Source organism: Schistocerca serialis, chromosome 1 (genome assembly GCF_023864345.2).
Source record: "Schistocerca serialis cubense isolate TAMUIC-IGC-003099 chromosome 1, iqSchSeri2.2, whole genome shotgun sequence".
Taxonomy (NCBI): Eukaryota; Metazoa; Arthropoda; class Insecta; order Orthoptera; family Acrididae; genus Schistocerca; species Schistocerca serialis.
The window spans coordinates 753,104,004-753,131,659 of NC_064638.1; the positions used below are offsets into that span (position 1 = coordinate 753,104,004).

General features: G+C 42.2%; 1 protein-coding gene across 1 annotated transcript in view; it reads right to left on the minus strand.

Moving 5' to 3' along the window:
* The window catches only part of LOC126458146 (lipopolysaccharide-induced tumor necrosis factor-alpha factor homolog), a 117,992-nt gene that overhangs the window by 33,288 nt on the left and 57,048 nt on the right, over positions 1-27,656 (minus strand). The window contains exon 2 of the mRNA XM_050095005.1: positions 10,741-10,868. Coding sequence (XP_049950962.1) covers positions 10,741-10,867 — 127 coding nt within the window. The 5' untranslated portion in view covers position 10,868. The remainder of the gene's footprint in view (positions 1-10,740; positions 10,869-27,656) is intronic.

The window sequence follows — 27,656 nt, forward strand, 5'->3', positions numbered from 1 at the left end:
TTTGCCCATTCCATATAGTACTTTCTTACTTCCTCTGGTATCTTCCTCCATCATCTTTGCCCATTCTACCACCCACTTTCTTCTCTCTCAGCCACTATTTTATTTATGTGTTTTTTCTTCTTTATTATTTTTCTCTCCTTTGCTAATTCGCTCCTTTACATGAAGCCACTGTCTGAATTTCTTGTTCTTCCTTCCCACTACCCCCATGAGTCTTTCGTTTCACCATGGCGTCTCCTTCCACCGTTTTCTACCACTTGTTCTTCCGCAAACAGCTACTGCCACTTCCACCTTAGCTCTTTTATACTGTCCTCATTCCTCCTCTCCTGTTTTTTTGTTCATCCTTTGGTAATCTTTCCCATATAACCTCCTGGTAGTCTCCTTGACTTCCTTTTCCTTCAGCTTCCACACTCGAAGTATCCTTTCCTGATTCTTTGTCTTCTTCCATTCCTTCATGAATCTCTTGCTCATCAGCAATAGCTGGTGGTCAATATCCAATGCTTCAGATGGTAGCTAAGATGGTAGCGCCTTTATATCCGTTACAGTCCTCTTCGTTTCCCAATCGTAGAGCATTTAACCCATCAAAGATTTCTGTGCTAGATTCCTGCTGTACCACGTCACTTCTTGGTTCTCTTTCTTCCGAAACTAGGTGTTACCTATCACTGAACCATTTCCCTTGCAGAATTCCAGCAATCTCTTTCCTTCTCCATTTCTGCTTCCCAATCCTTCTGTTCCCAGAACATTTTCATACCCTTGTGTTCAGTCCCCGTATGTGCATTCAGCTCTCCTAGGACTATTAACTTTTGTCCGTTCAACTAGCCCAATTGCGGGGCACGCATCTGAAACACATCCATACTTCTTCCCTTTGTCATATTCTGATTTTCATTATCGCTTATCCTCTGTATCTCTTCTTTTAGACCATCGCTCACAACAAGTCCCACTCCCTTTTGTTTTCCTTCTTGCTTTCCACCCCAATACAATCTGCAACTTTCCCTCAGTCCCCTACAGCTTTCTCCTTTCCATCTTGTCCCTCCCATGCCTAACATACCCAGCATTCTCCTTTCCGTCATACCCACTATCTCCTCTGTCCTTCCTGTCAATGTTCCAATGTTCAAAGTTACAATTCGAAGTCCGTTTGCCTTGCCGGGTCGTTGTCTTTTATATTCATCCTTTCTGAGGCTAGTTCCATTGTTGAAAGCTTTTTTTTTATCCATTGACGGCAGCTAGGCCTATCACACCTTTGCCTGAGAGCCGTTAGCTGCCACTTTTCGGAGTTCCTACAGGGCGTTCACAGCATAATTCATTCCTGTAGGCCATCCCGTTCTTGGCGGCGTTCCCTGCCTTCCACGACGTGCACGAAGGGTTGGTCTTCGGATCGTCGGTGAACGAAAAATTGTCATTAACATTACAACTCCACAGTATACATATATTATACCTAGGTGCCACTGAACACTGCCCTTGAAGATGTTGCGCATTTTACTCCACAGTCAATTTCCGACGAGGGCAATGCCCGTTTGTAGCTTTGTAGCCTCTGTTATACCAAATTAATTTCCAGCAGGGTTTAAATATTAAGACTACAATTATGTAGAAGAAAAAATATTTACATGTGTCTGCACAGTCAATAATTTTGAATCAGATACGTAGTGTAATTGACTGATCTAGTCCCCTAAGCATGGAAAACATTTTGATGTGGAGAAACCAAACTCTGTCAACAAGATATGAGAGATTAGAGAGATGGTCATCACACATCGACAGATTTACCGAAAGACAAACGGTCCTACAGTGTTTCATATGGTGCCCGTATGCTGCTCAGGTATGGCACACAGGTTTCATGTCAGTAAATAGTTGAAGTTTGGCTTACAAGTTACAAACGGCTTGCACATCTGCAAAGGGAGCGGGTAATGAAGGACTAGAAAATTACTATAAAATTTACCTGTAACAGTGTCAGTAACAGAAAGAAAACAATGTGATAGGCGAAATTCTCCGTGTACTCTCTTTATTTAACGTCCAACTGCGTTTTCTACTTTCTCAAACCCAATATTTATGTAGAAAGACTGGAATATGATTACTAGTATTCGGTTGGTAATGTGGAAAACTTCAGATCCACTTTTTTTTTTTATTTAGGGGAGATTTTTGTACCTAGAGGTTACTGTATCTACGAACAAATGATAGCTTTCGGTGGTACTTCAGTCAGGTGACTGTTTTTAGAATCACATCATTTTGTGCAGTTTTGTTGTTGTTGTTAGATATGAGGTTGTGATTTATGCACCGTCTGTCAACGTTTCGCATTAAATGCCTTTAAGTGCTGTATAACATACTGCAGCTATTTGGAATATATTCGTAAGCTCTTCAGGTAGGGAATTTTATGGTGAGTAAAATGCTATATATTTTTATAAATATTTGGATCTACATCTACATTATACTCCGCAAGCCACCTCATGATGTGAGGGGCAGGGTACTTTCGGTACAATTATCTGATCCCTTCATCCCTGTTCCACTGGAGAATAGTGCGTGGGAAGAATGATTGTCGGTAAGCCTCTGTACTGGCTCTAATTTCACGAATTTCCTCCACGTATGTATGTGGTGGGCAGTAATATATTGTCCGACATTCCCTGAAAAGTTCTGTCCCGAAATTTCAATAGTAAATCTCTCCGTGATGCAAAACGCCTCGCTTGTAACGTCTGCCAGTGGAGTTTGCTTAGCATATCCGTAACGCTCTCTCGCCAGCTAAACGATCACGTGACGAAACGTGCCGCTCTTCGATGAGTTTTCTCTATCTCCTCTATCAGTCCTACCTCATGGAGATCCCAAATAGATGAACATTACTCAAGAGTAGGGTGAACAAGCGCCTTATAAGACACTTCTTTCGTGGCATTTACATTTCCTTAAGATTCTTCCGATGAAGCTGAGTCTTGTGTCTGCTTTTCGCACTATCTGTTTTATGTGGTCATTCCACTTAAGGTCGCTCTGGATAGTTACGCCTAGATATTTTACTGCCGACGCTGTCTCCAGATGTTTGTCATCAGTAGTGTAGCTGTACAGCAGTGGATTTCTTTTCCTATGTATGCCCAATATGTTACATTTATTTATGTTCGGGGTCAACTGTCAGAGCATGCACTATTCATTAATTCTCTGCAGGTCGTTCTGCAAATTCTTACTATCTTCTGGCTTTGCTACTTTTGTATAGACAGCTACATCATCCGCAAATAGCCTTATAGAGCATCCGGCGCTTTCTACTAGATCATTTACATATATTGTGAACAGCAACGGTCTTATCACACTTCCCTGTGGTGCTCAGGATATTACCTTTATATCTGTCGATTTTGTTCGGTTAAAAGCGAAGTGTTGAGTACAATGTGCAAGAAAGTATTGAATCCAATCGCAAGTCTGCTCCGATAGTCCGTAAGCTCGTATTTCTTTCATAAACGGCAATGCGGGACGGTATCAAATGCATTACTGAAATCAAGGAACACGGCATCAGCCTGAGCGCCGTTGTCCACTGCGATGTGGATCTCATATATTTATATTTATATAACATTAGTACAGTTAAACCATACTTGCCCTGTTGTGTACCGTCGTCTACCTTGAAACAGAAGGCCTTTTACCATAGAACTTGCGATACTTGCAAATGAATTGAGTTTGTTTAACGTCTTAACTGTTTTACCCGTTTTGGAAATGTAAATTTGTGTTAGTTTCCAGCAGCTTCTATTTCAAAATGTATTTAATTTGCAGCTGGTTTTGATGATACGTATGCTTAATTTGATTTCACTTACTGACAAACAAATAGTTGGTGTGTAGCAGAGCAATAATGTAAAAAATTCTTCATCGTAATACCGTCACAGTTGCATTTTATTAAGCTGGCAACTAGTTTCGAAGTACCAAGGTCATTTTCAGGCCAGGTCTATTAAAGCTGCACTGATAGTGCTTGGCTAGACGACAGTAGTTCACACATTGACAATACACACATGATACAAAGTCACATGGAACGTCAGAGCAATCTCACAATGTACATGTGTTAATGAAGTGCAGCTGAACTCGACTAACTAGTCTATATTTATAAAATGTTTTTTCATTCAGATGTAGATACGTGGAGTGTCTGCATAGTTGAACATTATTTATGAGTATTATATTTTCGACATATTTTTTTAGCTCTTGCTGTTAACAAAAGTTAGTGTTAGATAACGGTCTTTTACTGAAACCAATCGCAAAATAAATCATTGGTCGAACAACTGCATAAGGTGTTACATGATGTTATTTCCACTAAAGCTATCAGCTTATAACCCAACTTGAAACTCGCGCAGCGTCAGTCTGTCTTCATAACGAAAAATTCACATTTGCGTTAGTTGGCTTCGTCAACTCACATCCAGACTCTCACCTTCAATCCAACATAGACCTCTCGCTGTGCTTCAGATCAGTCTGTCATCACTAAATCGATCTGAAATTCTCAGTTGTGTAAATACTCTACAAATGGACAGAAAAACACCAATACGTGGCACAAGTGGAATGTAAAGGGTAGGCTGTCCACACGTAACGTCCTAATCGCTTGCAGAATACCGAAGTTAGCGATTTCATATTCGTGCTAGGAATTCTGCAAACCGTTCTACACAGGTGGCCCGTGTGCTTGAACCTCACGCAGGTCGCATTAAAGAAAACGGTTCGTTTCATTTCTCATGACTGGGTTTCACAGTCACGTAACACTTTTTGGAAGACATTATAATCGCCAGTGACTGTTGAGGTTATGAATTTTCACTACTGAAATTTCTGTTCAAGGCGATTATCAAGTGGTATCCTGCAAAACACGGTGTTTTAAGACATGCCAAACATTAAAAATGTTCCGACATCTACACATGTCATCGTTGTATCTGGGCCTTTTAACAATGTTACCATCTATAAGGTAAATCCCAACAAACCACTGTTCTTGTACACCATTTAGGTGAATACCGTTGCAGTTGTCGCGTCAAAGAAGGCCACAACCGCGAGGGAAAGCTCTTGCACAAAACTGGCTGGGCCGCGCGGGATTAGCCGAGCGGTCTTAGGCGCTGCAGTCATAGACTGTGCGGCTGGTCCCGGCGGAGGTTCGAATCCTCCCTCGGGCATGGGTGTGTGTGTGTTTGTCCTTAGGATAATTTAGGTTAAGTAGTGTGTAAGCTTAGGGACTGATGACCTTAGCAGTTAAGTCCCATAAGATTTCACACACATTTGAACATTTTTTTTGAAAACTGGCTGGTCGGAAGTGCCACGAATCCGCGGCGATAATGCCCATTTGCGCTCAAAGGTATGGGCGGATAACTAGAAACTAAGAAAGGTCGGAATGTTAGTAATTCGTATTCTCCGGCGTAAAGGTATCATCTGGTTAGCAGCTGATAAGTCGGTGTCACACGTTGTCTTCCACTGGGTGTCTCAAACATGACACATGACACGGAGAGGAGGAGGAGGATGTTAGTGTTTAACGTCCCGTCGACAACGAGGTCATTAGAGACGGAGCGCAAGCTCGGGTTAGGGAAGGATGGGGAAGGAAATCGGCCGAGCCCTTTCAAAGGAACCATCCCGGCATTTGCCTGAAAAGATTTAGGGAAATCACGGAAAGCCTAAATCAGGATGGCTGGAGACGGGATTGAACCGTCGTCCTCCCGAATGCGAGTCCAGTGTGTTGACCACTGCGCCACCTCGCTCGGTGACACGGAGACACAATGCAAAGATGCACCATGTACAGGTGCAGAGAGTGGACTGCCCTTAGCAAAGTTTAGCAGTAACAAGTACTCTTGCTGCCTTTTCAGCATGCTGAATGCTCCCCTCAGAAATAGTGAGAGCACAACGTAATGACGCCTATCACACATATACAAATTGGTCCATTGATAGTGACTGGGCCAAATATCTCACGAAATAAGCATCAAACGAAAAAAACTACAAAGAACGAAACTCGTCTAGCTTGAAGGGGGAAACCAGATGGCGCTATGGTTGGCCCGCTAGATGGCGCTGACCATAGGTTAAACGGATACCAACTACGTTTTTTTTTAAATAGGAACCCACATTTTTTATTACATATTCGTGTAGTACGTAAAGAAATGTGAATGTTTTAGTTGGACCACTTTTTTCGCTTTGTGATAGATGGCGCTGTAATAGTCACAAACGTGTAAGTACGTGGTATCACGTAACATTCCGCCAGTGTGGACGGTATTTGCTTCGTGATACATTACCTGTGTTAAAATGGATCGTTTACCAATTGCTGAAAATGTCGATTTCTTGATGATGTATGGCTATTGTGATCAAAATGCCCAACGGGCGTGTGCTATGCTGCTCGGTATCCTGGACGACATCATCCAAATGTCCGGACCGTTCTCTGGATAGTTACGTTAGGAAGTGTTCAGCCGCATGTGAAACGTCAACCACGACCTGCAACATGTGACGATGCCCACGTAGGTGTTTTAGCTGCAGTCGCGGCTAACCCGCACATCAGTAGCAGACAAATTGTGCAAGAACCGGGAATCTCAAAAACGTCGGTGTTTCGAATGCTGCATCATCATCGATTGCGCCCGTACCATGTGTCTATGCACCAAGAATTCCACGACGACTTTGAACGTCGTGTACGGTTCTGCTACTGGGCACAAGAAAAATTACGGGATGATGACAGATTTTTTGCATGCGTTCTATTTAGCGACGAAGCGTCATTCACCAACAGCAGTAACGTAAACCGGCATAATATGCACTATTGCAACGGAAAATCCACAACGGCTGTGACAAGTGGAACATCAGCGACCTTGGCGGGTTAATGTATGGTGCGGCATATGGGAGGAAGGATAATTGGCCCCCATTTTATCGATGGCGATCTAAATGGTGCAATGTATACTAATTTCCTACGTAATGTACTAACGATGTTACTACAAGATGTTTCACTGCGTGACAGAATGGCGATGTACTTCCAACATGATGGATGTCTGGCACGTAGCTTGCGTACGGTTGAAGCGGTATTGAATAGCATATTTCATGACAGGTGGATTGGTCGTCGAAGCACCATACCATGGCCTGCACATTCGCCGGATCTGACGTCCCAGGATTTCTTTCTGTGGGGATAGTTGAAGGATATTTGCTATCGTGATCCATCGACAACGCCTGACAACATGCGTCAGTGCATTGTCAATGCATGTGCAAACATTACGGAAGGCGAACTACTCGCTGTTGAGAGGAATGTCGTTACACGTATTGCCAAATGCATTGAGGTTGACGGACATCATTTTGAGTATTTATTGCATTAATGTGGTATTTACAGGTAATCACGCTGTAACAGCATGCGTTCTCAGAAATGCTAAGTTTACAAAGGTACATGTATCACATTGGAAAAACCGAAATAAAATGTGCAAACGTACCTACTTTCTGTATTTTAATTTAAAAAACCTACCTGTTACCAAACGTTCGGCTAAAATTGTGAGCCATATGATTGTGACTATTACGGCGCCATCTATCACAAAGCGAAAAAAGTGGTCCAACTTAAACATTCACATTTCTTTACGTACTACACGAATATGTAATAAAAGTGGGGTTTTTATTTTAAAAAATGCAGTTGATATCCGTTTGACCTATGGCAGCGCCATCTAGCGGGCCAACCATAGCGCCATCTGGTTTCCCCCTTCAAGCTAGACGAGATTCGTTCTTTGTAGTTTTTTCGTTTTATGCTTATTTCGCGAGATATTTGGCTCGGTCACGATCAATGGACCACCCTGTATACTCATACACAAACACGTTGCGCGGAAAATGCTTATGAACATGGAGAGGGTCGTCAAATTGGGAAATTCATTTACCGTTATCGATGTACATAATATCTAATGGAAAGGCCAAGCGATAAAAATTATGCTTACGTCAGCAAATATTCGATTAGTATTTTGGTTTATTCATTTTATGAAGGACTCAAACTATCGTATCCTTGGAACAATCATCAGCTGTCAGGCAATGTTAAACTTCAAGTCCGACTACATTTTGTCCTGTCCTTCCCCTTCGCTTCGACTGATTTATAGTCTGCGCCTTTTAATCCCCGCAAGAAAGAATGCTAATGGGTGGGGTTCCCCCCACGGGGGTTCCCCCCCGGGGGTTCCCCCCCCCTCCCCAGGGCTCCCTTTTTTCCTCTTCCCTCCTTCTCCCAGAGCGGATTTTCCTCCTTCCCCCCCCCCCCCCTCCCCTGTGACCCTGCACCCCATACTTGCCTCTCCTTCCCACATCCCTCTCTACCTGGCCCTCTTCAGTGCGCCCCCCGCTCATCTCCGCCATCTCTTCCCCTCCCTCCCTTCTTCCAGTCTCCCTCATCTCCTTGCGCCTGGAAGATCCTCTGTTTTGATCATCGTTAGTGTGCCACATCAGTGTTGTGTTTAGTGCTGTTTCTCCTGTGTGTCAAGAGGTGTGATTTTAATTGTGTACTTTCAAAAATGGCTCTGAGCACTATGGGATTCAACTTCTGTGGTCATCAGTCCCCTAGAACTTAGAACTACTTAAACCTAACTAACCTAAGGACATCACACACATCCATGCCCGAGGCAGGATTCGAACCTGCGACCGTAGCAGTCCCGCGGTTCCGGACTGCGCGCCTAGAACCACTAGACCACCGTGGCCGGCAATTGTGTACTGCCTTGAGGCTTGCCGTCAGTGTTTGTTATGTGCTACACCATCCGTCGATACCTTTCATGCTCCAGTCATACTGTGCCTTGCGTTCTTTTAATTGTCGCAGTGTGTGGCTTTTTGTGTGTGCTACTTTTAAACAGTTTTAACAGTTTTTTTATCTCCATTTTACGGTCACCCCGTTTTTTGTCTATTGCCTTCCATGATGTTCCCCTTTTTTATATCTATGTTCACCATATTCTCTCCTTTGTTCTTTTTAAATGTCTTCTATTGTTTGTTCTATGTCTTTCGGCTGAAGAGCAGCGCATTTGCTGCTGCCAGCCCGCCCCGATGGGGAATTGAACTACAATAAAGAAAAAAAAAAAAGAATGCTAATGGGGGACAAGCTCTCTCACTATTCGCAACAAATTTCGAATATCACTTTTGTGTAAACATCTGTACAGTGGTTGAGACAAATCGAGCTGGAGGGGCTGAGTATCGTAGAGCAAACTATACAGTCGCCACCTAGTGTGCCAAATTTTGGGGGAGGAGCTTCAAACAGAAGGCAATAATCCAGAAACTTCCTACAAGCAACTGATATGCTGTCAGAGAAAAGTAAAAATTATTCAAAGGACCTCAACTAGAAAATCCCATATAACCTTACTGCCAAGAAGAATACCAGTGAGTTTGAAGCACGAATAACATGGCTTGTTCCTGAAGAATTATTTCATAAACGAAGATTTAAGGAAGATGTGTTTGAAACTTTTGATCTCCTTCTGATTGAAACTGATTGATGGTTCAGTCTAGAAGATCTAAAGTCACTATCCCATCTAGAAGACACATTAGTTACATGCAACCAAATGTATGCTCCAGCTATACGATGTTTGGTAAACTTAAAATTAAAATTTAAAACAGTCCTGATCGCTGTCATGTTAAAACATTTTTTGTTGGAGTGAGTGACCGTCGACCCTCCACGCTCATATAACTGCTCTGGAGTTACACGAGTGTCGAGTGTCGACGGAACTCATCTAGGAGTGCCCATCCACCGCTTTGGAGTCTGAAGATGACTCTTTCACAGAGCCGAAACCGGTCACTCACTCCAAAAAAAAAATGTTTTAACATGACTGCGATCAAGACTGTTTTAAATTTTAATTTTATCAAATTTTAAGATCGCTGACTATGTTTTCAAAAATTTTTTGGTAGAGTTGCTTGAAGAACACACTGAACACTGAAGACTCTGACAGACTTCAGGCACAGTTCGAAATGTTGCGAATCATTACGACTGGTGCACTGTATTCTCTACTGAAAGAAGACTTCATCCTGAACATGCTAGGGCTGACGAAATGTTTTATGAAGTTATCCGATAGCTCATTCTGAGTATGACAGTTTATCATCAGCTCCTCTAAGAGGTCATTCAAGGATTTAAGAAGACTTGAAAACCACCTCATATTGAGAAATTCTCTACCCCTCCATGTTAAAGAGAGGGCTGGAAAAATAATTCTTATGGATCACATGAAAGGATTTGTTCCAGAACTGTGGAAATGAGGAAAAAAAAAAAACATTCGCAAATTATTTGTAAAATTATTGGAGTCTAAAAAGAAACTAAACAAATACCCCCTTCTTTTTCAAAGTTACTATGTTTCTCTTTTTTCCTTAACATGTGATGCACAGTGGTTGCAACATAGCAATAATAATTAGAGGCTAATCTGTGGCCGATTGCTATGGCAGCCTACACTGAACCTGAACCACTGGTCGTAAATGGATTTACGGCAAAGTTAGACTAATTTCTTCCCAGCTAAATGATATCTTCTTCCACATTCAAAGAACGAAATTGTTTACAGAAAGCAGAAACTATAAAACTGGGCCCATATTTAGGAATTTCGGTATTAATGAATTATTTCTGTTTGTAGCACAATAGAGGCACTGACTGCCTAACACACCACCCCACACTATAGGTGCACAAGTTGTTTAACGGTTTAGCTGTATGGTGTATACTAAATTCACATTGCATGAAATCAGTGAATTATTTCATTTGCCCCCCCCCTTCCCAGCACACACACACACACACACACACACACACACACACACACACACCTATACAGATAATGAAAATTAGTTGGCACACCGATGTGACCCGAGGTCTTACGAAGCTGTACTTACACGCTGTGGTAAACACAACAGCTGTGTGTGGTGACGAACTGGAGGGGCCACCAACCCCGTAGGCAGGCGGCAGAGCCCCGTGTAACGGCTGCGGCTGCGGCTTGTGGTCTTCTGCCGATGAATACATCCTTTAACACACAAAGATATATCAACATGGCATTCATTCCAGCAACAGAACACGCCCAGTACAGGAACAATCTCAATCCAGTACTCTTAAACTGCCACTGAGCTAGACAATCGTTTTCACGTCGTTTAGCATGCCATCGAGGGCTATGTGGAAAAGTCTCGATACATACGAAATTTTGTTTCACTATGTTGGTCATATATTTCAGCGAGACAGATACAGCACACTACACGTGTCTATATCCACACAAACACACACACCATCACGCACGCTAGGCTATCTTAGACATAGTGACGCAGAATTAAATTAAAAATAGCTTCTATTCCCCCAGGTCAGATCGAGATTTTCGGGAGATTTCACTTGGTCGTTGGGCAAATACCGGAAATGGAAATTCTCTCCCAAATATTTCCAATTGTGACTCTCTCTGACCATCTACGAGGTGCCTGGTATTTGGCTGAAAAATCAATGACTGTAATAGGAATTACTCGGACAGCCTGCTTACCTTGAGAATATGCATATACACAAGAATAAGATTAGGTATGTTGCTCAGTTGCGAAGGTAAAGTAATGGGAGGCTGAATTCAAAAATCTTAGTTCTTCTCTTAGGGCAGCTGGGAACTACGACCACAGATGAAAACACCGAGAAAGAGTACAATATGTTACTGAACGGTCAGTGGCTGCAATGCACGAAATCGTTAAATACATAAACGTAAAAGAAAAAGACGCAATCTATTTCACATTAAAAATTACGAATGAGAAATCTTTGTGCAAGGTGGGTACCAAGTTTGTTAAACCTCTATCAAAAGCAAGAGCGGAAAAAAAGATTCCTATTAATACCTGGATCGTTTTAAATTTGTTGGTATTCGACTATCGACGATTTTCGAGTAGGTTTATAATGCGCATCCCTCGTGGGCGTAACACAGTACGACGAAAATGAAACCGTAATCAAAACATTCCACGAAAGAACGTGGTTGCTGCACTAAATAAGGTGAATCAATTTTGAGCGCAAAGATTTTTCTTATATTTTAACTTGCCAGTGGTGAAACAACAGCTCGTGAATACTCCGGTGTAGAAAAAGAGAACTTACATCTGGATTGCAAATCGAAAACCAATGATATTTCATTCATAGTAGTATACACAGAGCAGCTTCCAAAACAGTAAAACAGAGATATGAAGCGCTAGTTGATGATACATCCATCCTAAGCAACAATTTTTCACTCTTTGATATTTACGTATTGCCATGCGTAATGGAATTTGAGCCAATGAAATGTTTGTATCAAGGCGCACCCACATGTCCCAAGTTCTCTTTCTGCGAACATTGATCTGCTAGAGATGAGCTTAGTGTATAATGATTATAGATTAGTATTTAACGATACTTAAACGGATTCGTTGTGACATCACTGTCACATGTTGCTAAGTGATATTGGATGTTGTTTTACTACAGCTACGTTACTATTTTATTGAGAGTACTGGACATGTGAGCCTGCAAGACTTTGCGTTTTTCTCACTGGCAAGGTGCGCTAACGGTGTGGTCTCAGGTTGCTCTTTGCCGACAGAGAGCACTCAGTGAATCTTATTAGGAGAGACGGGACTACCCAGGAAGATGGGCAGTTTGTGCAGAAGTGGAGCCGCGGCCTGCCTCGTGCATTTGTGGGCAGAGCTAATACATGCCCTTACTGAGGACAGAAGACGCTTTGCTGCCACTGTCGTCCCCAAAAAATTAATTGAGCGGGACATTTTTGCCTTTTCTGCACGAACATCAAAGGTTAAGACGTCCCAAAACTGCCCACCCACGGTGAAAAATTCGTCTGCTTTTGTTTTAAAAAGGTTTGTTTAGTCAATCGAATGTTTCACGCCCACTTTTCTTGGAGCGAAGAAGCCGACCAACAGAGGAGACACTGCGTCGGGCCAGTAGGAACCTTGTATTTGTTGAAGCGCACTTCGTAAGCCAAGAGCGGGAAGTTTCTGCTGCATTCCACTGTTTTCTTCTTTCGCGAAATAAGCACTGTTATCATCTTTTACACTAGCAAGAGTATTGAGTCGTCCCTCCACACGTTTTTGAAAGGTAGGAACTGAGGTCGAAGATAGACGATTAGCGACGATTCATCTCCTGGTCGCCATGCTACTGCGTTTCCCACCCGACATCTGGTATTAATGGGCACACGCTTTGCTATTTTTGGAGAAATATAAGTGTATCATTCTGCAGCAGTGCAGTCCATATTCTGACCAGTCAGCTACTTAACTGTTCTGACACATAACTTGAGTTGCCTATTTGATTATACACTGACGGAAAAAAAATCAGAAACACCACGAAGGAGATATTCGAAATAAACGGAAGTTGGCAGGCGTGTCTGTACATCTGAAAGATGACGTGTATTCAAATTTCGCGCTATTCGCATAGAAGTGCCGCTAGTAGTGGCACTGTAAGGATGCAAATCGCGTTTGCTTTAAATAAACGCTGTAACGGCCATGAGCGTTACGTACCGTTCGGACTGGTGACTTGATGTCGGTCAAGAATGCCTTTAAGGCGACAAAGATGCCATTCTCAACACCTCACTGAGTTTGAACGAAGTCGTGTAGTAGGGCTACGAGGTGATGGATGTTCCTTCTGCGATACTGCGGGAATGTAGCCACTGTACATGATTGGTGGCAGCGATGGACATGGGAATATACGGTCACAAGGAGACTGGGCTCCAGACGGCCAAGTGACACTGCCGAGAGGGAAAACCATCATATTGAAATGGTCCAAATGGCTCTGAGCACTATGGGACTTAACATCTGTGGTCATCAGTCCCCTAGACTTAGAACTACTTAAACCTAACTAACCTAAGGATATCACACGCATCCATGCCCGAGGCAGGATTCGAACCTGCGACCGTAGCAGCAGCGCGTTTCCGGACTGAGGCGCGTAGAACCGCTCGGCAACAGCGGCCTGCTTGTCGTATTCAGCGTATGTCTCTGGCACATAGTACTGCATCTGCGTCAACAATTACAGCAGCAGTTGGCACCACAGTGACACAATGAACTGTTACAAATCGGTTACTTCAAGGCCAGCTCCGAGCCAAATGCCCTGTAGCTTGCATTCGTCTGACTCAAAATCACCGCCATTTGCGGCTTCAAAGGTGTCAAATGAGAGCTCATTGAAGGGCAGGCTGAAGGTCTGTTGTATTTTCTGATGAAAGTGCGTTATACCTCGGTGCCAGTGACGGCCGTCTGTTAGTAGGAGGCCAGTGCAGGGCCTATAACTAACCTGTCTGCGTGCTAGACACACTGGACCTATGGCGGGAGCTATGGTCTAGGGTGAGATTTCGTATGACAGCAGGAGCACTCTCGTAGTTATCCCTCGCACCCTGACTGCAAATTTGTACGTGACTCTGGTCATTCGACCTACTGTTCTGCATTTCATGAACATGTTTCCTGGGGGTGTTTTCCACTAGGAGATCGCTCGACCACAAACAAACTCTCATTTTAAAGTGTCGGCATGCTGCCTTGGCTGCTCGATTACCAGATCTCTCTCCTTTCGAGCATACATGGTACATCATCTGACGACAAATCCAACGTCGTCCACAACCACTGTTAACCGTCTTTGTATTGACTGACAAAGTGCAACAGAAATGGAGCTCCATTCCACAACCTGACATCCAGTACCTGCACAATACGTTTGCATGCTTGCATTGAACATTCTGGCAATTACAATGATTATTAACTTCCCAGCATTTCATATTTGCAATGCCCTATCTCGCTCTTACATAACCTTGGCCGGCCGGAGTGTCCGAGCGGTTCTAGGCACTGCAGTCTGGAACCACGCGACGGCTACGGTCGCAGGTTCGAATCCTGCCTCGGGCATGGATGTGTGTGATGTCCTTAGGTTAGTTAGGTTTAAGTAGTTCTAAGTTCTAGGGGACTGATGACCTCAGCAGTTAAGTCCCATAGTGCTCAGAGCCATTTGAACCATTTTTTTTCTTACATTACCCAGTGATCTTGCAATGTTAGTCACTTAAGTATGTTGCCTGGAAGAGTGCATTTCAGAAATTTATTTACTCTAAGTTAATTATCTTTCGGTGTTGGTATCTTTTTCCGTCAGTGAGTATTGTGACTGTTTCAAATATTTCTGCATTCGCGAGCTACTCAGATAATTGCGTCATATGACTGCTACAGAAGCAGACAGGCTGCAGACAGACGCGAGGAAATTCTCAGGAAGCAGGCAGAGTAGATGTCGTCCCTGTCCCTTGGGCTTGAGCAGGCCACAAACGAACTGCTCGCGCGCACCTTTTGTTGACGCCGTGTTGACCAGCGCATTACAGGTATTGACACACACAGGAGCTTCGGCGAACTTAAGTAACAGATGTGGCTGCCCTCTCGAAGAAACGCAGCTATGCGCAACGACATAATGTAATTGAGTTGCATCTCAGAGAAAAAAGTTTCCACTGTTAAATCTGCATATTATACCATCACAAAGACAATCCATTTTTGTGAACAAAAATTTTATGCACAAACACAATTATTTTTTGAAAAAATCTTAGGAACCAGATATAATGTAAATAATTTTCCATAATCATTTATTTTGCATTGTATACACTTTGCAGACGCCACCATTTGACCATGCAAGAGATAGTTTTTTCAGTAACTGTAAAATTTTACCATGAGTGAGAAGTATGAACTCTGTCGTAAGTTTGTACGTAGTGGGTTACGGTGTGGGATTTATTCAAAGCATTTTCATTGTGGGGTAATGCAGTGGGGAAGCCAGAGGCCATTTTAGTGCGATCCTCTCCCGGGAATGCAGAATATGTAGTAGAAATAAGTTGATAGAGGAGAAGCAGCGTAAGATCTGTGCCCTTCAGGTGCAGTTACAACGCGCAAAGGAGGAACTAGAGAGGTTGAGGAGGGTGAAGGGTGGTGGGGAATGGGAACTGGTAGTTGGCAAGAAGGCAGCTAGGAAGAGGAGGTATTCAGACAGTTTTACTTTACGTATATGCAATATATTTGTCCAACTGTCAGAGTTGAGTGGAGAGTAGCCTCGTGTAGCTGTAGATGCAGGGAACACGCAGCAGTCCTCAGCAGTTAGGAGGCCTAGGTCAGTTGCAAAGTTTAACAGAAAGAAGAAGGTTCTGCTGCTAAGTTGTTCTGATGGTAGATGTGTGGGCCAGCAGTTGCAGGAAGTGTTGGGGAATGAGTACCAGGTCTCCAGCATTGTGAAGCTTAAGTACAGGGTTGGCTCAAGTGACTGACAGCATAAGGGAGTTATGTAGGAATTTTACGAAGGAGGATCAGGTAGTGATAGTGGGTGGAGCAGGGAACAGTCTTGATAGGGACGGGGAATATGATGCAGGTGGTGACCTGGTAAAGATAGGTACTCAAACTGATGGCACTAATGTGCATTTCGTGCATCTGTTTCAGCGTCATGATCAGCCTCACCTTAATGCGGCTGTTAGGCGCGTTAACATGGGGCTGGAGAGGGCGCTCATGACAGAGGGCATGGGTCACATCTCAGTGGTGCCAGTTGGGTCCAGCAGTAGATTGACTTTCACTAGGTGTGGCCTGCACCTCAATAGGTATGGAAAGGGGAGGCTGGCTAAGTTTATAGGCGACAGTGTAGTGGGTGGTGGTGGTGGTGGTGGTGTAAGTGAGGATCACTCATGGAAAAATTCCTGTAGTAGTTGGTGTTAGAGCTGCACTTTTTTTTTAGAGTGAAGTCAGCTGACAGTTGTACCTGCTTAAAGGAAGTCCCTCTAACTAAGGGATCACCTTTCGAGGATGTAATGTTTCCCAGAAGAGAAGGAGTTAGCATATTTCATCAAAATATAAGAGGTATTAGAGATAAAGTTAGTGAACTGCTTATAGATGTTGACTATGAAATTATTTGTATATCAGAGCACCACTTAAATAATTGGACAATTCAGAGGCTTAATTTACCAGGATAAAGATCAGCTGGCTGTTTCTCAAGGAGTTCCTTGTGGAGTGGGGGAGTGGCTATGTACGTAAAGAACAGTATTCCATTTGAGTCCATAGAAATATCACGACACTGCACTTAACAGATATTTGAATGTTGTGCAGGGGCAGTTGAATTTAGTGAAACTAAACTTCTGTTGTTGTTTATAGGTCCCCTAACTCTGACTTCAGAGCATTTTTCCTCAAGCTACAGGGGGTCCTTGATTCACTTTGTAGGAAATACCAGAAATTATTTATATGTGGTGACTTCAATATTAATTTTGTATACGATGGTGCAAGAAAAACGATTTTGGTAGATCTCCTAAATTCATATGATCTGATCTGATGCAAACTGGATTTTTTCCAGCTAGGGTGCAGGGAAACAGTAGCACAGCCATAGACAATATTTTTATTCATTCTTCATAACTAGACGCATTGTGTTAGTAAAAGCGTGAGTGGCCTTCAGACCACGATGCACAATTTTAACACTAAAAGACTTTTGTACTCAAACAAATGTCATATTTAATTACAAACTATGTAGGAAAGTTAATACAACAGCAATAAAGAGTTGTTTAAACCTTGTCAAGGAACAAGAGTGGCAGGATGTTTATAGTACCAATAACATAGATGACAAATACAATGCTTTCCTTAACACATTTCTCACGCTCTTTGAGAGTTGCTTTCCATTAGAACGTTCTAAACGGGGTACTAGCAGTAATAGGCATCCCGGGTGGCTGACTAGTGGGATAAGGATATCATGTAGAACGAAGTGAGAATTATATCAAAATGTTAGAAGTGGTCACAATCAAGCTACAGTAGCCCATTACAGACAGTATTGTAAGGTGTTTAAAAATGTTGTTAGGAAGGCAAAGAGTGTGTGGTATGCAAATAGAATAGCTACTTCACAGGATAAAATTAATACCATATGGTCAGTTGTGAAGGAAGTGTCTGGTCAGCAGCACAAGGTCGACGAAATAAGTCAGTTCACAGCAAAAAATATTTCTGTTACTGATAAATCAGATATATATACAGTATCTAACAATCATTTTCTGAGGATTGCAGGTGAATTAAACAAAAATTTGGTTTCTACAGAAAATCATATAACTTTCTTGGCAAATGCCTTTCCGAGATTGATGTCTGAAATACTCCTCTGTGATATTCACAAGAGGGAGATCGAGTCAGTAAGGACTCTCATTGTTATGATGGAGTGCCTAGCAGAATATTGAAGTACTGTGCTGCGCATGTTAGCCCTGTATTTTGCCACATTTGTAATTTTTCCTTCAGGAATGGTCAGTTTCCTGAGCGATTGAAGTACTCAGTAGTAAAGCCGCTTTATAAAAAGGGAGAAAGGGATAATGCAGATAATTTAGACCTGTTTCTATTAAATCAGTGTTTGCAAAAGTTATTGAAAAGGTTGTGTATGTAAGGATAATTGATCACTTTATATCACACGATTTGCCATCAGATGTACAGTTTGGCTTTAGAAGTCGTTTAACAATTGAAATTGCTATACTCTCTTTTCTCTGTGAGGTACTGGATGGGATAAACAAAAGATTTCGAATGCTTGGAATATTTTTTGAATTAACTAAGGCATTTGATTGTGTTGATCACACAATGTTGCTCCAGAAGTTGGACCATAACGGAATACTGGGAGTAGCTCACAATTGGTTCACCTCTTACTTTAGAACAGGCAGAAAAAGGTCATTATTCACAATGTTGATAACGGCTGTGACTTGGGGTCTGAGTGGGGTACTGTGTCACGGGGAGAGGGGTGGGGGTCCCCCCCAGGGATCAGTGGTGGGCCACCCCTGTTTCCTGTTCCTTATTTATATAAATGATATATGATATGCCGTCTTGCCGGCCGGAGTGGCCGAGCGGTTATAGGCGCTACAGTCTGGAACCGCACGACCGCTACGGTCGCAGGTTCGAATCCTGCCTCGGGCATGGATGTGTGTGATGTCCTTAGGTTAATTAGGTTTAAGTAGTTCTAAGTTCTAGGGGACTTATGACCACAGCAGTTGAGTCCCATAGTGCTCAGAGCCATTTGAACCATTTGATATGCCCACTAGTATTATGGGTAACTAAAATATTTCTGTTTGCTGATGACACTAGCTTGGTAGTAAAGGGTATTGTGTGCAACACTGGCTTGGTTTCAAATGGTGCGGAACATGACCTAAGTTTATGGCCTGTAGAAAATAAACTAACTCTAAATCACAGTAAGACTCCGTTTTTACAGTTTCTAACAATTCAACAAAACTTGACGTTTTAATTTCACAGAATGGGCATATGATTAGCGAAACTGAACAGTTCAAATTTCTAGGTATAGAGATAGCTAGTGAGCTGTCGTGGAAAGCCCACGTTCAGGATCTTGTTCAAAGACTTAATACTGCCATTTTTACTATTCGAACGGTACCAGAACTGAGTGATTGTTCAACCCGAAAATTAGTCTACTTTGCTTATTTTCATTCGCTTATGTCGTATGTTATTATATTTTGGGGTAACTCTTCCTATTCTAAAAGCATATTTTTGGCTCAGAAATGGGCGGTTCGGGCAATAAGTGGTGTAAGTTCACGAACCTTTTGTCGACCCCTGTTCACGGGTCCTGGTATTTTGACGTTGGCCTCTCAAAATAAATATTCCTTACTGTCATTTCTTGTTAACAATATTAGCTTATTCCCAAGAATAAGCAGTTTTCTCTCGGCTAATACTCGCCAGAAATCAGACCTGCATTTGGATCGTACTTCCTTAACTCTTGTGCAGAAAGATGTGCAGTATACTGTTGCATCCATTTTCAATAAGCTACTTCTCGAATTCAAAAATCTTAGCAGTAATCCATGCGCTTTCAAATCGAAACTGAAGAGTTTCCTCATAGATCACTCCTTCTATTCTGTCGAGGAATTCCTTGAAGAATTAAGCTAATTCTAATTGTATTGTTGATTGCGTTTACTTAAACTTATGGACTGACTTTTTTCAGGTTCATAAACATTTATTTTTTTCTGTTATTACTTGTATGTTGTAATTTAATGTACTGACGTGTCCATGACCTTGAAGATTTGCTACTCAATTTGGTCCTACGGAAATTAACGTGTAAATAAATAAGTAAATCGGTCATAACTACTAGATGGCAATTGTATTCGGGTTTTTAAGGTGCCATTGAACTCCCTTTTATTTTGTGTGATTTTCTAATCAGAGCAATGAGTGATATAATTTGTTAAGAAAATTAACAAATCTTTGCAAATTTATGAGATGTTGTTACTTTAATCAGGGCATCACAATGTGGGACAACATTATGTTACGACGCCTGTTCACTGTTTCAGAAAAAGCGATTCCTACTTCCAATCTCTTTCATTTTTGTACGTTAGACTCAAGTTTTATATAATACAACATGAAAATTTCGTCCGTTAAGTCGATCGAAACTACGCTTCTAGTATCAAGCCCTCTCTGCGAACCTCAGGCTAAAACATAACTTATTATTTGACGTAAGAAGAGTTCTGATACTACAGCGGAATGTCAATTATCCGAACGGCAGTCAACCAAACAACCGCTTAACAGAACTGTTACTCACTCGCTCGTACCGTCCTCAGTCGCACCGGGTCCTCCTTTTCCTTGCTGTAGTAGTAGTACTATGGTGAAATTTTATGTATGAAGTTCTTGCTTTCTTACTAACGACGACAAGTCACCTAACGTATTTGTGGGCACCCTGTTATCCGTGTAGTCGGTGGAGAACCGCGGCACAAGTTGACACAGTCTGCTTTATCGTCGCTTTTCACTTTGGGCTGTAGTGTAAAAAAAAAAAAAAAAAATAAATAAAATGCGTCTGAATTGTTCAGAAACTCACAGTGCACGGCGCTGCACAACAATCTGTATCGATGATTACCCAAGCCTAAGCTAAAACGGAGCTTGAAGTTGGATTAATAAGATTCTGAATTGAATTATCTCCCTCGAATGTCTTGCAATAGGCAAATTAGTGATCTACATCTATATCTACGTGGATACTCTGCAAAACACATTTAAGTGGATGGCAAAGGGTTCACCGAACCACCTTCACAATTCTCTAATATTCAAATCTCGCATACCGCGCGAAAAGAACGAACACCTATATCTTCCCGTACGAGCTATGATTTCCCTTATTTTATCGTGGTGATCGTTTCTCCCTATGTAGGTTCGTGTCAACAAAATACTTTCTCATTCGTAGGAGAAAGTTAGTGAATGGAATTTCGTGAGAAAATTCCGTCGGAACGGAAGACGCCTTTCTTTTAATAATGTTCAGCCCAAATCCTGTATCATTTCTGTGACACTTTCTCCCATATTTCGCGATAATACAAAACGTGCTGCCCTTCTTTGAACTTTTTTGATGTACTCCGTCAGTCCTATCTGGTAAGGATACCACACCGCGCAGCATTATTTCAAAAGACGACGGACAAGCGTAGTGCAGGCAGCCTCCTTAATAGATCTGTTACATTTTCTAAGTGTCCTGCCAATAAGATGCAGTCTTTGGTTAGCCTTCCCCATTCTATGTATTCCTTCCAATTTAAGTTCTTCATAAGTGTAATTCCTAGGTAGTTCTTTGAATTTACGGCCTTTAGATTTGACTGATTCATCGTGTAACCGAAGTTAACGAATTCCTTTTAGCACTCATGTGGATGATCTCACGCTTTTCGTTATTTAGGGTCAACTGTCAATTTTCGCACCATTCAGATATTTTTACTAAATCGTTTTGCAATTTGTTATGATCTTCTGATGACTTTATTAGTCGATGAAGGACAGCGTCATCTGCAGGCAACCTAAGACGGCTGAACAGATTGTCTCCCAAATTGTTTATATAGATAAGGAACAGCAAAGGGCCTATAATGCTACCTTAGAGAACACCAGAAATCACTTCTGTTTTACTCGATGACTTTATGTCAATTACTACGAACTGTGACCTCTCTGACAGGAAATCACAAATCCAGTCACACAATTGAGTCGTTATTCCTTAAGCTAGCAATTTCACTACAAGCCGCTTGTGTGGTACAGTGTCAAAAGCCTTCCGGAAATCCAGAAATACGGAATACATATGAAATCCATTGTCAATAGCACTCAACACTTCATGCGAATAAAGAGCTAGTTGTTTCACAAGAACGATGTTTCCTGAAGCCTTGTTGACTGTGTGCCAATAGACCGTTTTCTTCGAGGTAATTCGTAATGTTCAAACACAATATATGTTCCAGAATCCTGCTGCATATCGACGTTAATGATAAGGGCCTGTAATTAAGTGGATTACTCCTACTACCTCTCTTGAATATTGGTGTGACCTTGGGTACGGATTTTTCGTCGAGCGAACTATTGTATATGATTGTTAAGTATGGAGCTAATGCATCAGCATACTCTGAAAGGAACCTAATTGCTATACAGCCTGGATCAAAAAAATTGCTTTTATTAAGTGATTTAAGTTGCTTCACTACACCGAGGATATTTACTTCTACGTTTCTCAGGTTGGCAGCTGTTCTTGATTCGTCTTATTTTACTTCGTCTTATTTTGTGAAGGCATTTCGGAAGGCTGTGTTTACTAACTCGGCTTCGGCAGCACTGTCTTCGACAGTATCTCCATTGCTGTCGCGCGGAGAATGCATTGATTGTTTCATGCCGCTAACATACTTCACATACGACCAGAATTTCTTTCGATTTTCTGTCAGGTTTCGAGACAAAGTTTCGTTGTGGAAACTGTTATAAGCACCTCGCACTGAAGTCGGCGCTAAATTTCGAGGTCGCGAGTCTTGGGGATTTTGCGTCTGATTAAATTTGGCATGTTTCTTTCGTTGTTTCTTCAACAGTGTTCTGACTCATTGTATGTACCAGGGAGGATCAGCTTTGTCGTTTGTTAATTTATTTGGTATAAATCTCTCAATTGCTGCCGATACTATTTCTTTGAATTCAAGCCACATCTGGTCTACACTTGCATTATTAATTTGGAAGGAATGAATATTGTCTCTCAGGAAAGCGTCAAGACCATTTTTATCTGCGTTTTTGAATAGGTATATTTTCCGTTTATTTTTGGAGGATTTGGGGGTTATAATATTCAATCTCGCTACGACAACTCTGTGTTCACTAATCTCTGTATCCGTTTTGATACTCATTATAAACTCAGGATTATTTGTTTCTAAGAGGTCAAGTGTGTTTTCACAACCGTTTACTATTCGCGTGGGCTCAGGAACTAACTGCTCGAAATAATTTTCATAGAATGCGCTTAGTACAATTTCGGATGATGTTTTATGCGTACCTCCGGAATTAAACTTACATTTTCACCAACATATCGAAGGTAAATTAGTCACCACCAACTATATTCCTATGAGTCGGGTACGTGTTTCAAATCAAACTCAAGTTTTCTTTTACCTTTCAGCAACTGTATCATCTAAATTGGTAGGTCGGGAAAAGGATCCAGTTATTATTTTATTCCGGTTGCCAACAATGATCCATGTCCATACTAACTCACAGGAACTATTTACTTCAATTTCGCGACAAGAGAAACTACGTCTACCACAACAAACACGCCACCGCCAACCGTATTTAGTCTGTCTTTTCGGAACACCATTAGTGATCGTATGAAATGCAATAATGTTTGTCCCATGTTGCTTGATTGGCGGACAAATCAGAGAATCTGTTACTTCCTTCGAAAATCTCTCAACTGATTAGTGATTAGTGATTAAAATTTCAGAAATCAGATGCTGTTCATTGTCCATGTTCTTTATCTGTTAATAATTTCAGTCTGTTTAACTATCTCCGGAAACAAGTATTTCTATTGATTTATCACACTTTGGGACAAATGGTGATCTTTGGAACCAATGCCAATCATACAGCGAATTCACTTGTTAGACTAAATCGGATAAAACACAATTTTAATAATGCCTCAACTTCCAGTTTACAACTACACATCACATGGAAGCGAATACTGCTAACGGGCGAGTTCCTCACAGAATAGATCTGAACACGAGCGTACAATGAATGTTTGTGGCTTATGAAACAAACTAATGTGTTAAGGTTTAATTTCTTATAGTTCCTTTACTCTTAGTTACTACTCTTCTCCTTTTAAATGCTTTTTGCTGAAATATTATTCAAATGCCTGGCTGAAACGTGTTATTAGAAGAAGGAATGAAATAAATATCTGTTAATTACTCACCGGAAAGAGAGAGTGGTTACGCCACATGCGCGCGCACACACATACACACGTACACACAAAGCTGAGTTGTCAACGATAGAAACTGTGCTTTGTTTCGATCAGCTGCGTTAATTCTGTCGCGCAAAGCAAATTTGCGATGTAACATGTCTCAATGTAACTGTGTTGTCGTTTCTGTGAGAGATAAATACGAGATTAATAAAATGTTAAGGGAGGGTGAATTTGCAACCAGTTATCAAATGAGTACAAGGTTGTTAAGTCGCCAATTATAGATAAAAAATAACAAAAGACAAGCATTACAAATTTTATATCTAAGCTTGATTCTGCTGATCCATCGACTTATCGACATACACTCCTGGAAATGGAAAAAAGAACACATTGACACCGGTGTGTCAGACCCACCATACTTGCTCCGGACACTGCGAGAGGGCTGTACAAGCAATGATCACACGCACGGCACAGCGGACACACCAGGAACCGCGGTGTCGGCCGTCGAATGGCGCTAGCTGCGCAGCATTTGTGCACCGCCGCCGTCAGTGTCAGCCAGTTTGCCGTGGCATACGGAGCTCCATCGCAGTCTTTAACACTGGTAGCATGCCGCGACAGCGTGGACGTGAACCGTATGTGCAGTTGACGGACTTTGAGCGAGGGCGTATAGTGGGCATGCGGGGGGCCGGGTGGACGTACCGCCGAATTGCTCAACACGTGGGGCGTGAGGTCTCCACAGTACATCGATGTTGTCGCCAGTGGTCGGCGGAAGGTGCACGTGCCCGTCGACCTGGGACCGGACCGCAGCGACGCACGGATGCACGCCAAGACCGTAGGATCCTACGCAATGCCGTAGGGGACCGCACCGCCACTTCCCAGCAAATTAGGGACACTGTTGCTCCTGGGGTATCGGCGAGGACCATTCGCAACCGTCTCCATGAAGCTGGGCTACGGTCCCGCACACCGTTAGGCCGTCTTCCGCTCACGCCCCAACATCGTGCAGCCCGCCTCCAGTGGTGTCGCGACAGGCGTGAATGGAGGGACGAATGGAGACGTGTCGTCTTCAGCGATGAGAGTCGCTTCTGCCTTGGTGCCAATGATGGTCGTATGCGTGTTTGGCGCCGTGCAGGTGAGTGCCACAATCAGGACTGCATACGACCGAGGCACACAGGGCCAACACCCGGCATCATGGTGTGGGGAGCGATCTCCTACACTGGCCGTACACCACTGCTGATCGTCGAGGGGACACTGAATAGTGCACGGTACATCCAAACCGTCATCGAACCCATCGTTCTACCATTCCTAGACCGGCAAGGGAACTTGCTGTTCCAACAGGACAATCCACGTCCGCATGTATCCCGTGCCACCCAACGTGCTCTAGAAGGTGTAAGTCAACTACCCTGGCCAGCAAGATCTCCGGATCGATCCCCCATTGAGCATGTTTGGAACTGGATGAAGCGTCGTCTCACGCGGTCTGCACGTCCAGCACGAACGCTGGTCCAACTGAGGCGCCAGGTGGAAATGGCATGGCAAGCCGTTCCACAGGACTGCATCCAGCATCTCTACGATCGTCTCCATGGGAGAATAGCAGCCTGCATTGCTGCGAAAGGTGGATATACACTGTACTAGTGCCGACATTGTGCATGCTCTGTTGCCTGTGTCTATGTGCCTGTGGTTCTGTCAGTGTGATCATGTGATGTATCTGACCCCAGGAATGTGTCAATAAAGTTTCCCCTTCCTGGGACAATGAATTCACGGTGTTCTTATTTCAATTTCCAGGAGTGTAGTTTATAGCCTTGAAGCTCATTTCGTACAGGATCTAGATGATGCTGTTTACGAGTGGTTTACACAAAAAAAAAAAGAAACACACACACAAGGAGACCCAGTCTCTGGTCCTATTCTATGTGAAAAGGCCATCGTATTTTAAAGCAAGATCGGGCTCGTTAAAAAGCTTTAAGCCAAGACAGGATGCTCGTGAGCTTCAAATACAAGCAGAAAAAACTGTTTGCTGATTCTTCAACAGCTTATTCTTTTAAAATCAAGCTGAGGGACGAACTGAGGGAAGAAGATTATGATCTCAAAGACGTTTATAATTCTGACAAAACGGGAAATTGGAAAGCTTTGCCAAGAAAAACTCTTGTTTCAAGTTGTGAATTACTGGCACCTGGTCATAAAATATGCAACGATGGTACTACTGTTTTACCTTGTGTTAATGCTACTGGCAGCCATTGATTGCTTATGTTCGTCATTGATAAAAGTAAGAAACCGCATTGTTTTAAACACGTTAATATAACTGAGATGCCTGTTGTTTGCACCTCACAAAAGAGCACCTGGATGGACAGTACGATTTTCATGGAATGGTTTATGGAAATTTAGTACCCTCTGTAAATCCTTCATCAGTTAAAGAATAGCAAAAGGAAAAAAAATGTGATATATTAAACAAAAAGGACGAGATCATAAAAATGTTTCTTTCGCATAACGTAACATCCCTATTACAGCCTATGGATAAAGCGTTATTGACACTTTCAAACAGTATTAGAGAGAAGAATTGTTACGTGAGTTATTGTTAGAAAGAGAAGACCAAGGAGAAGCAACAATCTTAAAAATCATAAAAATATTGATTTAACATATGCGTCCCACGCGATTGGTGCAGCATGGGATAGTGTAAAGGTACAGAATCTGAAAAAAAGCTGGAATAAATTTTTAAGTACAGCGAAAAGTTCTCAAAGAACGGTTGAAAAAGACGAACAGAATGCTCAATATGTTAAATATGCTAAATGAACTCAGTTGCCGTGAATGTGAATGGATGACTGTTAACGGTGCAGATCCAGGGCACCAAATTTAAAAATTGTAACCTCATCACTTATGAGACTGCCAGAAATCTCATCAACTAGTGGTCCACAAGAAGAAGATGAAAATAAACTGGATGTTCCTGAAGCATTTAGACGTGTAGATATTGCCTTGCTATTCTTTGAAGCTCAAGATGAAAGTGACCAGTATCAGATGCCGGTCCCAAGAAAAGGGCATGACATAGCTGCCTGTAAGGGAGTACGTTTACTAAGGCAGACCAAAATAAAGGATTTTTAAAGTGTTAATTCTATATATGTGTACTGTACATGCAAAATGCTTAGTATTACTTGGTTTTTGATTACATTGTTGTACCAAACACGTTCCTACTGTACTTACTTTTGTAATAATAAGAGAGATTCATGTTATTATAAATGTAAGTAGAATTTGGTAAATAAAAGTATACCATTGGATTATTTGAATGAACCAGTTTTCCGAACACTCATCTCTCCCAATTAGTTAGGATAATCAACACTCTATTGTATTTTAGTATTGCTAATATATGTTATTTATGTTCAAACTACAATATTTATCCTGATGTAATATGTTTATTATGAACCAAGAAGGCAATATGATGCCTTGCCATTTTCTTTATCCTGTGAGAAGACTGCTGGCAGATCTTTTTTGGTTGCAGTAGGTATATGAGTTACTTAATTTCTAGGACACCGCCGGCCGGTGTGGCCAAGCGGTTCTAGGCGCTTCAGTCCGGAACCGCGCGACCACTACGGTCGCAGGTTCGAATCCTGCCTCGAGCATGGATGTTGTGCTGTCCTTAGGTTAGTTAGGTTTAAGTAGTTCTACGTTCGAGGGGACTGATGACCTCAGATGTTAAATCCCATAGTGCTCAGAGCCATTTGAACCATTTTTTCTAGGACAC